Here is a 15385-nt window from a genome sequence, read left to right as displayed (position 1 = left end):
TAGCATACATGAATTACCCTCTGCAGATCTATACAGGTGGAGCTGGGGAAGGTGGAGGGTTTTAAGCATGCTGCAACTGCTTCAGCAAATGCTGGCCAAGTATATGAAGGTTGGCTACTGATAAAGCAGGAACCAATCACCTGTGCCCTATAGAGAATGATGTGATTGCAAACAGATTGAGTTAAGGACCTATCAGCCTGCGCCATCTAGAGTTTCATGACAGAACTACAGTACTGTGCAAAAGTCTTAGGCACGTCAGTATTTTCACCCCCCAAAAAAGGTTTTAAGCCAGTTATTTATATCTTTTGCTGTAGTGTGTCAATAGGAAATATCCCTTCACATTTCCAAACATTCATTTTGCCATTAAATATAATAATCCAGTGAGATTTTTGAATACACAATAAGACTGATAACAGCCGGTGCTCCACATGGAGATCAGAAATCTGTCTGTGATTACATGAAGAAACAGATGAAACTGAGACAAACTAAATCCAGGAGAACTGTGGCTTTGTCTCCAAGAGATTTTAAGAAACCTGCCTCCAAAGCTACCTGAAAAATGATGCCCAAGTGTACCTGGACAAGAGCTGTTTTAAATGCAAAGGGTGGTCACACAAAATATTGTTTTGATTTAGTTAATATAAGTTAATTGATAAATAAAATCGATTTATAACAGTATTTTTTAAAAACATCCTCACTTTACAAGTGCCTAAAACTCTTCACAGTACTGTATCTTTGCAGGCAGGTTTCTTAGAGACACGGCCAAAGTTCTCCTGGATTTAGTTTGTCTCAGTTTCATCTGTTTCTTCATGTAATCACAGACGAATTTCTGATCTCCATGTGGAGCACCGGCTTTTATCAGTCTTATTGTGTATTCAAAAATCTCACTGGATTATTACAATTAATGGCAAAATGAATGTTTGGAAATGTGAACGGATATTTCCTATTGACACACTACAGCAAAATATGTAAATAATTGACTTAAAACCTTTTTGGGGGGTGAAAATACTGACGTGCCTAAGACTTTTAAGTACTGTATATATTTGAAATAGAAATCTTTTGCAACATTATAAATGTCTCTACCGTAATTTTTGATCAATTTAATGCATCCTTGTAAAATAATTAATCGTGTCTTGTAAAATACAGAATATGATGCAGAATATTAACAGCAATTGTTAATCTTTAATGTTTCCAGTAACCAAGTAAATTTGCCATCATTCTCACCAATAAAAATCTACTTTACATTATATTGGACTTTGGAATATAATGATCATGGTAGATTTTGTATCATTGTGGCCATGTGATGAGGTTATATAGATTTTTCAGTATATATGTTTATATTTCTTATAGTTGTGTTCTACTATTTCTGTTCTGTATAGGAATGTAGTAAATACAGTGAATTTGAAATATTCTAAATATATTCTATAAATGAATGATTTATTAAAAATTAGCTATAGATTTATTTATAGTGACAGATTGTTATTTTTGATTTCGCAGATGTTTATATAATGAATTGCTGTATGTGCATGAAGTAATGTGTCAAGGGTGGAATACTGATAACTTAATGGTCACCTCCACCTGTTTACTTTTCACTCTTTATCTATATGCTTCTGCACAGAGCCCAATACATCAGCTCTCAAATCCAAGGTAAAAAGTGCTTGTATTTCATTGATTATATATGGGGACTTTGACAATTACATAACATGCTAAATATTGTTAGCTAATATTCCAAATAGCCAAATGTTGAGGGCAAGAATCAGTTGATATGATAGATTGTTGTATGTGTTTCTGTTTTTACATGCTTTTTCTTAGTTGTTTTCAATATCATTTGCCTTTTTAATAAATAAATATAAATTCACTTGTATTCCTGACAATCTATGTATATTTAAATACTTTTTAATATTTATTCAGCCCTGTAAATTCTTGTTTCGATTCATTTCAGTTCAACTTAATGTTGAATTTTTGGCTAAAACACTTTCAAGGAAATATAGGTAACACTTTACAATTTGTTAAAATTAGCTACATTAGTTAACATGAACTAACAATGAAAAATACAGTAGCTAATCTTTCTTAAAGTTAATCTCAAAATGTACTAATTACTAAGATCAAAAGCTGTATTTAATAAGTTCATGTTGTGAACTTACATGAACATTTTTATTAACTAACATGAACAAAAGTTCATAAATGCTGTAAGAATATACTCATTGTTAGTTTGTGTTAGTTAATGCATTAACTAAAATGAGACCTTATTGTAACATGTTAAACAAAATATGTATAAAGGAAATATCAGAACTTGCATTTTAACTGCCTGCTCCATTAAAAAGAACAGAGGTCAGATGAGCTGTCATTGTCACTCCTTTATCTATTATAGTGATGATCGTATTTATTACTTGGAATTTCTTTTTGCCCTGCTGTGAAAGATATCTTTGTTTCTGACATTCCATCAATAGGATAATTAAATGGATATATTTCAAGAATGACTTATCTATTTAAAATATCTATTGTCTTATTTCAAAAACCTTCATTTCAGACTAACATACATGAGAATGAGGTAAGACAACACAAGGCATATTATATTTTACATTCAGATTGTGGTACATCTTTAAAAGTTAAAACATAGCTAATATACATTTAGAAAAATTGCTTTTCTGGTATTTTGTTAATAAAAAGAAATATTCAGTTTACTGTATATCTTGATTTTTTTGTATTTTAATGAAGAAAAAATGAGCTTTATAGATTAATTTATAGCGATAGATTGTCATTTTGATTTTGCAGATGTTACTATAGTGAATTGTTGTATGAGGTAATGTCTCTTACTCAAAAGTGGAAAACTGTAATAAGATCTCTGAAACTCCAATTTATTGGACACGTTCACCTGTTTACTTTCCATCTTTATATGTTTCTACACTCTGATGTGACACAGAGCCCAATAAAACAGCTGTCAATTCCTTTTAAGGCATCCTGTGGTCCTCTTAGAAGTTTGCTGAGGCCCCCTAGTGTTGATAACCACTGTTAGAGATGCTCAATATGAGCTTGAAGACCAGGCACTGTATTGAAGCACAATATGAGAGATATTTGTAACAAAGTTTTTATTTTTTGGTGGAATGATTCTTCCGCCATTACACATAAAAAGGCAGAAATACAATAGCATAATGTCTATACATTGCATTTATGAAATCTACGATGCATCAGTACTTTGTAACATCACATTAGGCCACAGATGTAGGTCCAATGATCAATAAAAAAGAATATCAGAAGTACTACATGTAAACACAAGACTTAAAAATAGCACTTATGCCAACAAACAAAATAATAAACATAGCATCTTATTAATAAACTTGATAAAAAAGAAAAAAAAAAATGTCTGGAGAAAAAGAAGTACAATCATTGAAAACTGAACTTTTAAGCATGTCAATAGGTTTTCAGAATTTTGACATATTAAACTACAAAGATTTTTTGGTGTCTTTTTTGGAGATCTCCTTCATAGCAGCGTACTTCCTCTCAAACTGTGCCACATCAAACTTGCGCTTGCAGCCAGCATAATTCATATAGCGAATTTTCCCAAATATGGGTCTCTCCGCCCAGCCCTGGTCATGGATGCCACAGATGGACCACATGCATCCTGTGAAGAATATTAAAGAACAACATAATCAAGTATAAAGACATTTTCACTCAAAAAGTTTGGCTTTGTTAATGTTTTTGAAAGAAGTCTGCATTTATTTGATCAAAAATACAGTAAAAAAAACCCAGTAGTATTGTGAAATGTTACTACAATTTAAAATAAACTTTTCTATTCTTAACATTAATGACTTAATTTTTTCTAAGAAAATATTTGGAATGCTTAGAGCAATCAAAACATCATTTTGTCTCTCACCCACGTATCCATTGGGATCGCAGCCGTCTAAAGATAAACGGTCATTCAAATATATAGCAATAGAGAGGGCTTCTTCAGGAGATGCAGTCCATTCCAGGATCTTCTTTGCCCAGTACATGCGCAGGAACCCATGCATCTTCCCTTCAGACAGCAGCTGTCGCTACAACAGACCAGCAAACTTCATTTCAACAAATTAAAGATCAAGATTCACTGGTTTTGCCATCACAGTGATTATAAAACAACAAAAAAAGCTACTTTAAAGTTGTTCCACGCAAAACTGTTGTTGAGTTACCTGTGCGGCATTCCACAGCTGATCATGGGTCTTGCCGTTCTCCAACTGCTCTTTTGTGTAAAGGTACTGTCTGGTGTCCTTAGCATGCTCCTGCAAAGTCTTCTTCGCCCAATCATACGCACCTGTGCAGAGAGATAAAGAAATATTTCAACAAAGGCCAAGAATAAGATGGCAAATTAGCTACAATCTTGTTATCTGTGTGATTGAAGCGAGTGACACAGCACTCACCTGAAATATCATCATAGTTGTGGTTGTAGAAGCAGAAGTTGTCAGCGAGCTCCCTGCGCACCACCAGTTCCTCAGTAAAAGACGCCACAGACTCGCTGGCGTTCTTTTCTCGTTTGACCTGCCTCACGACGCGCTGAGCAGACAACTGACCTTCAAGAGAAAACATATCACACATAACGTGTGTAAATTTTAGGAGGATTTATTGAAAGAAAAACAATATAATATACATAACTATGTTTTCAGTGGTGTATAAAGACCTTACATAATGAACCATTATGTTTTTATTACCATAGAATGAGCCATTTCTATCTACATACACCACAGGTCCCCTTACATGTTAAGTCTCCATTTTGCACCGACATGTTTCTACAGCAGCCCTAAATGGACAAACTGCTCAACAGAACGCGTTTGCTTGATTGGCTACTCTCTGCTGTCTTACACAATGACATATTTGTCCTGTGTTGGCCACCGTAGCTTTTCTATATATTGCAATTCGCAACCAGACCACTAGATGCCGCTAAAATTTACACACTGCACCTTTAACTGCATCTATAAGAAATTGGAACCCATTAACTTTAATTGCATAAACAAAAGAAAAGCATACAGACAGACAGAGTGCCAACTGACCGGTGTGGAGCCAGGGGGAGAGATGGCTTAGAGCATCACAGTTGGGATTGTTCCTGTGGGTGGCAAAGAAACGCAGTCGTTGGTCAATGAAGGACTCCAACATGGCCATGCCAGCAGAGGTGCCAGGCTGAGCCCATTCCACCTCGCCAACACTCCGGTCCACCTCAAGAGACGACAACAACTTCTCCCAATTCACTGGCTGAAAGACAGAGGGATTTCAAAACAGAAAAGGGAAAACACCTTTATAAGTAGAACAAGGATTTACCGTCATCATGCATTTGAATGGCAACAATAAACAAAACACCAAATGTGCTTCATAGACTACAACAGGGATGCGATCAGCTATGGACAAAAAAGAAGGAAAACCTGATTTTCCCCATTCAGTTTGACTATACAACAACAAAAACAATAACAACATATACACATATATATATATATATATATATATATATATATATATATATATATATATATATATATATATATAAAAAAAAAAAATACAGTGCGGTCAAATTGATTAATCATAATCAATCATTTGTTTGTGTGAGTGTGTATATATGTGGTAGTAGTAGTAGTAGTAGTAGTCTATTTCGAACTAGGGATGTGCAAAGATTAATCACGATTAATTGTTTGCAAAATAAAAGTCCGTGTTTACGTAATATATGTGTGTGTGTTCTATGTATAAATAAATACAGACACATACATGTATATATTTAAGAAAAATGTTAGATTTATATATATTTATATTTAAACATGCATATATTTCTTAAATATATACACATGTATGTGTGTGTATTTATATATACACATAATTATACACAGAACACGCACATATATTACGTAAACAGACTTTTATTTTGCAAACAATTAATCGCGATTAATCTTTGCACATCCCTATTTTGAACTTGAGTTATTAAAAGAAAAAGACAAAAATAACAAAATATATATTGAAAAAAAAAATAAAAAAAAATAAATAAATCAATAACATAATAAACACAACATTTCAACATTAGAATTACAAAATGTAATATTACCACTATTTATATTACCAACATAAATAAATATATTACCATTCCGAAAATACTTAATTATATATTTTTATTATATATTAGAATTACTAATTATATATTATATTACTAATTATATATTATAAATAAAAATTAATTATTATTATTATTAATGCAATAATCAATAAGAAGAAGAAAAAACACTAATTTAACAATATGTATTATTATTATTATTATTTAAATTATAAAAATGAAATCAATAAAGACATTGTCATTCTAATAATACTATGTTTTGGTGAAAAAAGTTATTAAATAATAATAATAATAATAATAATTATTATTATTGTTGTTTTTATTATTATTATTATTGTTATTACTACTACTACTACTACTACTACTACATTTATTTTACATTTATTAAATACATGTATATATGCATTTGAAAATGTAGCAATTTTTTCCTCAGATTTACACAATTTACATGAGTCATACTTCATATAAAAAAATAAAGAAATTAATATAAATATGTTAAAATCATATCTCTGGTACAGCTAGTATGGAATCGAACCTTTGCTGTTTGAGAAGAGGAGTGTGGATGAGTGTCTACAAGCGGAATCTCTGTGAGGAATTCTGGGAGAAGTTTAGTGATTTTGCCCCGTATTGTCCTGGCTCCATATTCCAGCTTCTCAGATGCTTCCCAGCACGGCACCACATTATGTGCATCAACCTTGATTTAAAGTAGCATGAAAAAGTAACGTTGTTTAAAATCAGTATGTACTGGCAGAAATGAGCATTATAGTAGTGATAACTGGCACACCTGAACGAAAGGGATGTCAGACGGAAGGTGCTTCTTAGCAGTTTCAGTCCACTGGAGGGGGATTCTGAGAGGGTTAAAGTCAGTGACAACTGCTCCAAAATTCCAGTTTTTAACAAAGGTTGGCAGATTTTGCTCAGGTTCTCCTGACAGCAGATGGAACTGAATATCCAGGCTTTTGCATTCCTGTAACAAGAGACATTTTATTACATTTTATTAACATACCACACATTACATCTCCCTACTACAAAGGTGTGCAGCCCCAGCCAATCAGAAACACTGATTTTGGAAAAGGGCGTGGTCTAATTCAGTAGCTAAATCTAACCAATAATTAGCAAAAGAAGGTTTGTTTATATAGAGCATACATGTCAAACCCAGACATATGCAAATGATGTCTTTAACTTAAGTCATGATATAATATATTTGTACCTTTGCCACTTCTTGCAGTCCTTTTAGCATGAAGGAGTACTGTCTGTAAGCTGCATCCAAATATCGAGGCACCAAGCAGAAGCAGATATGCAGAGGAAGTTTCTCAGCCAAGGCCAGCTGCTGAGCATAGATCAGTGCCCAGTTATCTGCAACACAAACAGCATAAGTGTGCATACTACTACGACTATACTAGTTATTTAAAATTGTAGTAATATTTTACCACATTACTGTTTTTACTGTATTTTCGGTCAAATAAAAACATCAGACCGCTAACTTTTGAACAGTAGTGTAACTGAATTGTATTTCATTTGATTGAGCTACATTCTCTTTCTTTGCATATTTTACCTTGGACTCTTTGGTCGCGAGACATCCAGTAGAGGACCCCATCGGATCCCTGTTTGATTTTCTGGGTGCTTGATAAGTAACGGAGGCGCTTTTTGTTGAACTCGCATCCCTGCGCGTCTTTGCGGAGCTCAGTCACTTCCTTCAGCAGCCAGCCGGACTCTCTCCCTCTCTCAGCTGTCAGCTTCGGCTGTTTCCCCCCGGCGCTGCTCGGTGACTCTTTCTGGCGCTTCAGGCTGCGTTTGTTTACAGACATGCCGTTGTAATGTAGTAGAGTTGTGTTAGGATCGCTGAGGGCACGGAGGAGCAGCGCTCTTCTGCTGTGTCTGATGTACAAGCACGTCGAAAACAAACTAGACATACACAGATAGACGTCAGATAAAAACAGCAAGGCAATTTGCATAAGTTGGACGATGCATTAGGAAAATAGAACCTAACAAAAAGATTTGCTCCCCGAACAACTGAAACAAAAGGCAAATTCTGTAGACTACTACTCTCACGTGTAGCTAGTTTTGTAACACTCAACGCTCATTGGCCAATGACTGTAAGGGGCGGGGCTTACATTCATTTTCTGTTTGGTAACATTTGCGTTACGAAAATATAAATAAATATGTATATATTTTGGTGCGTTCACGTCTTGTCGTAATTATATATATATATATATATATATATATATATATATATATATATATATATATATATATATATATATATATATATATATAAGTATTGCTCCATTTTATTTTGTACAAACTCCACATGAAGAAATTGAATCCTAACTCCATTTCCCAAGAGCCCCGTAGTTCGGCGCAGGCGCAGAAGCTTTGAGTGCGCAATGAAAGCTGGCTAGTTTGCTAGGCTCAGCTTGTTCACCTGTGGTTTTGGATCTAACGTGAAGGCAGTGTGTTTGCTTCTTCATATCTAATATAGAGCGATCTACATAATGAGCAAATCTAGTTTTCAATCGTTTGGTGGTGGAAGTACAGATGGTCTCGATAAGGTTGACATGTCTTTAGGTAATGCCACAGATAAAACTAGCCGGATGTGTTTAGCTGGTTAGCATTCTGATATTTTACATTTTATTTCAGCAATCCCTTGGTATCGGAATGTAATTGAAGTACCACCTTTATTAATGTTGTGTTGTATTGTAACGACGTTTAGAGTGATAGCTTGATTGCGATTAACTACATTTCCTGAGCATCATTTTTAACTAGATTGTTAATTACTGTTTTTTCAATACATATTTAAGCATGTTTTATTGAATTCACCTTCATGTATCATAATTGTGTTTTTGTTTGATGTGCGTATTGTTATTTTTAGTGTTTAACTGAACAAACCAACACTTTGTATGATGTGATTTATATAGTTTGTTCAAATTTACTGCCTCCTCATTCCACAGATGATATAATCCGGCTGAATAAGAAGCAGAAACAATTCCAGGCCCAGAAGGCAAAGTACAGACTCCCTGTTAAAGGTCGCTTCACCCAGGGGAAGAAAACTGGCTCTGGAAGACCTGGAGTGTCATCTAAAAGAGGTCAGAATGTGACATTTTCTTCTTTTTATTGATTTACTTCAGAGCCCATCTAAGTTTATAATTCTATGGAAGCTTGTTTTCCGCCACATAATAAAAAAATTCTCTCAATTGCTAGAAAAGAAGCCAGAAATGGGAGATAAAAGACTACCTTTTATTTAAAACTTTTACATTGAGGGAACAAGATTCCATAATATTTCCATCTTTTTAAAAAGTTGTTGTTTGAAAGCATGTTTTAGGATTACAAATTTGACCAAGAGTCACAATATAACAACATATTCACAGTTACTTCAGTGGTTTATAGTATGGAAATCAGTTCTGCCAAATCTGATGAGCGTCTGCAACTTTTGTTTTGGCCAGTTGTAGGAGGTATTGTGAACAAACGCTTCGGCCAAAACCGCACGCTTCCTCCGACGGTGGCTAGGCGTCGTGGGCAGGGGGTCATCACTGGTTTAGCAGCGAAAAAAAATGCCACTCTGCTTAAAGGGATAAGTCCACTCAACCGACCTGCCCAGAACAGACCTGTTCAGAACCGGCCAATGCTGAACCGGCAGATGCCCAACAGTGCGGCTTTGAACCAGGTGTGGAAACTGATCTTGTTGTTGAAGGGCGATTAGGGTTTAGTTTGGGCATGGTCAAACTTTGGGCTTAAAGATTTTGTTGTCATACATGTGTGAATGAATCCCTTGTCTCAGAGATCTCAGCCATTTGTCCAACGGCGCAACACCCAGCGGCGACAGATGCAGCTTCAGAGGAGACCAAACAGACAGATGGACTCCCACAAACCTCAGGGCTCAGTTTCTCACAGACCCTTTCGGCTTCGCAGAAAATGGTGAGATGACTTTTTTGTTTTAATATCTGAGATAAAGTTGGATGCTGTGTGGTTGCTCTGTGCAGTGCCTTATGGAAACACATGTGCAACAGAAGCCAATATGTAGCTCATAAAAACATCATGCTTAAAGTTACACTATATAACCTTTTTTAAATTTTTTTAATTAATGATTTAAATAATGAGTACATGCATCAATCCTTCTTCCAAAATGTTTTTTTGTTTTACCCTGATTCACTATGGTAAGCCAGTTATAAGTGTTTATATTTTAGACCAGTCAGGATGGTTTTTGTGGGAAATTGCGTACATGCGTCACTCGCCTGTGCGTGTCTCATCATATCCGTAAATAGTGCAAAGTTGCTCTGGCTAGTTTGGTGTGGGAGTGGCATAGGTTAGTTGTCACGAGTGAAAAAGGTTTACATAGAGCAGATAAATCTCAAACCTCCAAGGAATCACTCGTTTAAAAAAAAAAAAACACAGAACAGAGTTGAGTCCTGCTGGCAAAAAGAGAATGCGACAGAGCTTGTAATAAAACAAGAACCAACATTGACTTTGCTTTTTGAAGATCAGAAGAACTGAGGGATTTGAAATGTAAAAGTGATGCAGAGATGGCATTTTTATTAACAGGTGAGTAAGGTATTTTAGTGCACAGATAAATTGATATATTTAGTTCTCTAACAGAGTTCATTGTAAAGCATTATCTATAGTGAAGGGTCTTATTCATCCGCACAGTCAAAGCACAACAAAAACAATGTTCTCCCCCAAAATTTGTGCGGTTTTGTTATTTAACCATTAGAGGGCCAAAAGTTACATGGTGTACCTTTTATAAATTATAGTTTCTGAAACATGCATGAAACAAAAAAAATACAGGTGAAATGTCATTATTAAATTTGTAATTCAGAAACTAGTGTTGTTAAAAGTACCGACTTCAGCACCAAGTTGATACAGAAATTTAAAAAATGTGACGATGCCAGCATTTCCCTCTAGCGTTTTGAGCGCTCTTGAGTGGATTCTTAAACACCTGATTGGCCGGTTTTCACGCAATGTGGTCGGTAAATAGACATTCAATAAATAAACAAAATTTGACACTCTTCACCGAGCGCTTACACAGATACACACGGGAGCGTTTAAAAGCCGGCATCTATCAGCAGATCCCTAATATATCCACTGACAGACGGATCAACTGAAAGATGCCTGCTTTTAAAAGCTCCAGTGTGTATCTAAGCGTTCAGTGAAGAGCATCAAAGATATCCGTTTACAACATGTTTTTGAAGCATTGATCATTGTAGCCAATCACACACACATATGTTGAGCTCGTGAACACAATGGCCAATCATAGGTGTTTAAGAATCTGCTCAACAGCACTTGGAATGCTAGGAGGGAAATGCTGGTATCATCACATTTTTAGAACTTCAGTAACAACTCGGCACCAAAGTCGGTACTTTTGACAACACTAAGTGAAATGAAGAATGTCATGTGAACACAACCCACAATGCGAGTCGAGTGATGTAATGTAATCCTAAAGCAGGCTAATCAATGAGAAAAAATTTGGGAGGGACTTAATATCAGTGGAAACTGTTTAGAGTGTGGCTTTTTTTCCTCTCTCTCTCTCTCCAAGTTGTCTCAGTGATGTGAAAATGTTTGTCTTCTGTTGATCATCTGCTCTTTACAGGAATGTTCCATCTGCGCAACAAACACAGAGAGAAGCACGACAGGCCACTTTCCTCTTCAGAAGAGGACTTAAAGTAAGAAGCTAATTATCTTGTGGCCCAGATGTCACACAGTGATATTGGCAGATGAGCAGCATAGAAGCTGTTAACTTTATCACTTGTTGTCACTAATGCATGCATTGAAAAAATCCTTCTGGCAATATGCTGAATTTGGTTCTGATGTGACATCCTCTTCAAGTTTTGAAGAGCCTTTTGTTTGTTCAATGAGTAACAGAGCATACATGCTTAACATGTTTAAGTGTTTAATAATATGATTGCTTTGTATTTATGTATATATACAAATTTGTGTTCACAAAATGACATGTTTTACATGAAGGCTTTGAACACATTTTCTTTGCATATGCAGCTTAAGTATTTTATTACACATTGGCTCTTGTGACTGAGTCACACTTACATTTCTTTATAACATGTTTAAATTAGAAACTGGTCCTTCCAGCCCTGAAGTTTGTATTGTAAGCTGTAGGGATTTTTTGTTTGTTTTTTACTTAAAGGGTTAGTTCACCCAAAAATGAAAATTCTCCCATTAATTACTCACCCTCATGTCATCCCAAACCCGTAAGACCCGTTTTTCTTTCTTTTTTTTTTGCACGCAAAAGGTATTCTCGTCGCTTCATAACATTAAGGTTGAACCACTGTAGTCACGTTGACTATTTTAACCATGTCTTTACTACATTTCTGGACCTTTCTTGAAAGGTTCAATGACGTTGTTGCCTACGTGTGGTTCAGAAACCTTCGGATCTCATCAAACATATCTTGATTTGTGTTTCGAAGATGAACCAAGGTCTTATGGGTGACAGAAATTAAATTTTTGGGTGAACTAACCCTTTAAATAGTGACAACTGACTGGATGTTCAATATATAATATGTAGTCAAAATACTAATTTTAATTATGAATTATAACTTAAAGACCAATAAAATGTGATTGTACTGTTTTGACCCGATCTCATACAATTTCTTTTTTTTTTTCCTTTTTTTTTTTTTTTTTTTTATAAATAGGTTCATGCACAAGTTCAGAAGACACAGTCTGCTCAAGCCACACAGAGAACTCACTCGTAAGTAAACCCCATTCTTTAAGTATTTTTTTTTTCTTTCTTTCTTTCTATACGGTCATTTTTTTCAGTGATTTTTCTGCTTCAAGTTGTTAATATTATTCAAATGGGTCATTGAGATATACATTTATATTTATAAATCATACCCATTTTTTAAAAGAAATGAATACTGGATGCATTAAATTGCCAGTAAAGACGTTTATAATGTTAAAAATATTTATATTTCAAATATATGCTTGTCCTTTGTAACTTCCTGTTCAATTAAAGAAACCACAAAAATATTAAGCAACACAACCGTTTTCAACTTTGATCATAATAATGTTTCTTCATCATCAAATCAGCATATTAGAATAATTTCTGAAGGATTGTGACACTGAACACTGGAGTAATGATGCAGGAATAAATTACATTATTAAAATAGAAAACTGTTTTAAATTGTAATATTTCACAATATTACTGTTTTTGCTGTATTGTTGCTTATCAAATAAATGCAGCTGAGCATACGTTACTTCTTTCAAAAAACCCTTACTGATTTCTCCCCCTTTTTCCACCAGGTGGCGCACTCCTACAAACAACAGTGGCATCCTCACTGTGTCAATAGACAACCCCACAGCTAGAACACAGCCTGAGTATGATTACATTTTATTACACCCAAATGCATAATTTCATAACGCATAAAATTCTTGTCATTCAGACATTTTGATTTGTAGTTGGTGTTTTTGTTTTTGAAATGATATTCATAAAGATGTCCAGATAAGCTGTATATTTTTTTTTTTTTTAACCACATCCATTTGTTTCGTCTTATTTTAGTTTGACAGGTTTAACCTTTCTGGGATGTTGTGAATGCTTTGAAGAGTCTTGAAGCGCATAACTAAAGATGATCTTCCTTTCTCCCCATTGCAGGCCTGCTCAGTCCTGGTCGCTGCATCCCGTGACTCCAACACGCTCTTCACCTCCACCTAAAGAAGAGCCAGAGAGGAAACCTCCTAAAGGTGTCGCCCTGCAGTTTGATATCAACAGTGTTGGAAAGCAGGTAGGACACATCACAATTACATTGATAGTTGAGAGTCATTGAAATGTGTATGTATTAGATGACCATAATTCATTGCATAATTCAGTTAATAAAATTAATTTTTTACTGAAACCAAAAATGCCTGATTCAGTTATCTAGTTAAAATCATTTACACGCACTTAAGAAATCCCGCTTAAAATATTCCAATAAGTACTGAACTTTAATCTGTGTTTTGCTTTCCTGTTTGGAGAAAAAGCAGTCTGTTCCCAAACAGCTCCTGGAAACACATTTACATCTTGTAATATCAAGATCAATTCTGGTAAACCTGATGGTCACCTTGATTTTTCTGCTTTTCTTTATCAGACTGGAATGACCCTCAACGAGCGGTTTCGCATTCTGAAGGACCAGCGCGTGGCGGCAGCGCAGCAGAGCAGTAAAGGGGGCCGATTCGTCACTGTGGCCTAGAGCTGAACTCTGAGACACTGGTCACGTGTCTCTATTCCTGATCACACACTGAACAATAGTTCTTCAGGACAGAACAGGCAAACAAGGACTGGAGCTGAACTAACGCTGTTCATGACTTGCATTAAATATCCTTGATGGAAGAGACTTCATCAGAAAGTGGATACGCTGTTATTTTAGAAAAGTGGAAAAGGTTTTTTTTTTTTTTTTTTTACATTTTATTTTCTAAAAATCTGCTGTTCTGTCCTCGCAAAACAAGTATAATTGTCCTTGAATTTCAGTTACGTTGTCGTCTCCTGAACTGCCCTTGATATTTGATGCCATCCTGTTTTTTTTTTATGTATACGTAATGCTGTTGCAGCTCAAAGAATTTAAACGATTCTGGATAAACTTTGTTTTTCATAAAGCGGTTGTATGAAGCAGAACACATTCTTTTTGTAGAGCAAAAAAGAATGTTTTAAGATGTTTTATAATATTTCAATTAAAAAAATGCAATTGTGCAACAAATGTCTAACACTGTTAAATGCATTCTTATAAGAGACTATTTTAAAATGAATAATTTTTTGTACATTATGCACTAAATTTATTTCAACATTTGAAACTAAGGGTACGTTTACATGACAAAGATGTACTAAAAATGTTCTTTGTTTTTCCGCATACAGACAATGTTATTGTCAAAGATCTCCGTTCACACGGATCCATGAAAACAACTAAAAATGCTGTATTATGCTGCCAGGCCAGTAGTTGGCGATGTCACTTTGTAAAGAAGCACTATGTGCCTATAGACTGTTTCAAGGAAGTAAACAATAACAATGCTATGTGTCTTGTTTTCACAAATTCAAATTTTGTAGTTTACACGGAGACGATAATGGTATAGTTTTTCAAAAACTTGTACCTTTAAACCGGTTTTCAAAAGTTTGTTTTCAGGACCCGAAACGGCGTTTTGTAAATGAACGGCCAAAATGCACAAGTTTTCAGTTTTTTTTTTTGTTTTTTTTTAATTAAAAATGGTGTTGTGTAAACACTTCCTAATTGTAGTTATTTTACACTATAATTTAAAATTTTAATATTGGTTCATCTTTAAGGGGCCGTTCACATGACACCATACAATGGAAAACTTTTTATGTGTTTTTGGGCGTTCATTTACAAAACAGCGGTGTTT

General features: G+C 34.9%; 2 protein-coding genes across 2 annotated transcripts; one reads left to right on the top strand and one right to left on the bottom strand.

The window, feature by feature from the left end:
* Positions 1 to 3186: 3186 nt before the first annotated feature.
* cpdp (CPD photolyase) lies at positions 3187 to 8080 on the bottom strand. The gene is made up of 9 exons (XM_067363554.1): positions 7614 to 8080; positions 7269 to 7414; positions 6843 to 7025; positions 6594 to 6752; positions 5019 to 5217; positions 4392 to 4541; positions 4164 to 4285; positions 3872 to 4031; positions 3187 to 3619 (listed from the first exon to the last, which is right to left on the bottom strand). The coding sequence occupies exons 1-9, from the start codon at positions 8011 to 8013 to the stop codon at positions 3441 to 3443; spliced, it is 1698 nt and encodes a 565-aa protein (XP_067219655.1). The 5' UTR covers positions 8014 to 8080; the 3' UTR covers positions 3187 to 3440.
* Positions 8081 to 8434: 354 nt separating this feature from the next.
* On the top strand, positions 8435 to 14446 carry LOC137002928 (UAP56-interacting factor-like). Its single transcript, XM_067362886.1, has 9 exons — positions 8435 to 8626; positions 9010 to 9144; positions 9502 to 9722; positions 9837 to 9973; positions 11643 to 11715; positions 12697 to 12752; positions 13304 to 13378; positions 13653 to 13782; positions 14125 to 14446. The coding sequence occupies exons 1-9, from the start codon at positions 8554 to 8556 to the stop codon at positions 14224 to 14226; spliced, it is 1002 nt and encodes a 333-aa protein (XP_067218987.1). The 5' UTR covers positions 8435 to 8553; the 3' UTR covers positions 14227 to 14446.
* The last annotated feature ends 939 nt before the right edge of the window (positions 14447 to 15385 follow it).

The sequence above is a fragment of the Chanodichthys erythropterus genome, chromosome 16, assembly GCF_024489055.1.
Source record: "Chanodichthys erythropterus isolate Z2021 chromosome 16, ASM2448905v1, whole genome shotgun sequence".
In the NCBI taxonomy this organism is placed as follows: domain Eukaryota; kingdom Metazoa; phylum Chordata; class Actinopteri; order Cypriniformes; family Xenocyprididae; genus Chanodichthys; species Chanodichthys erythropterus.
This window is presented reverse-complemented; position numbering and strand designations above follow the sequence as displayed.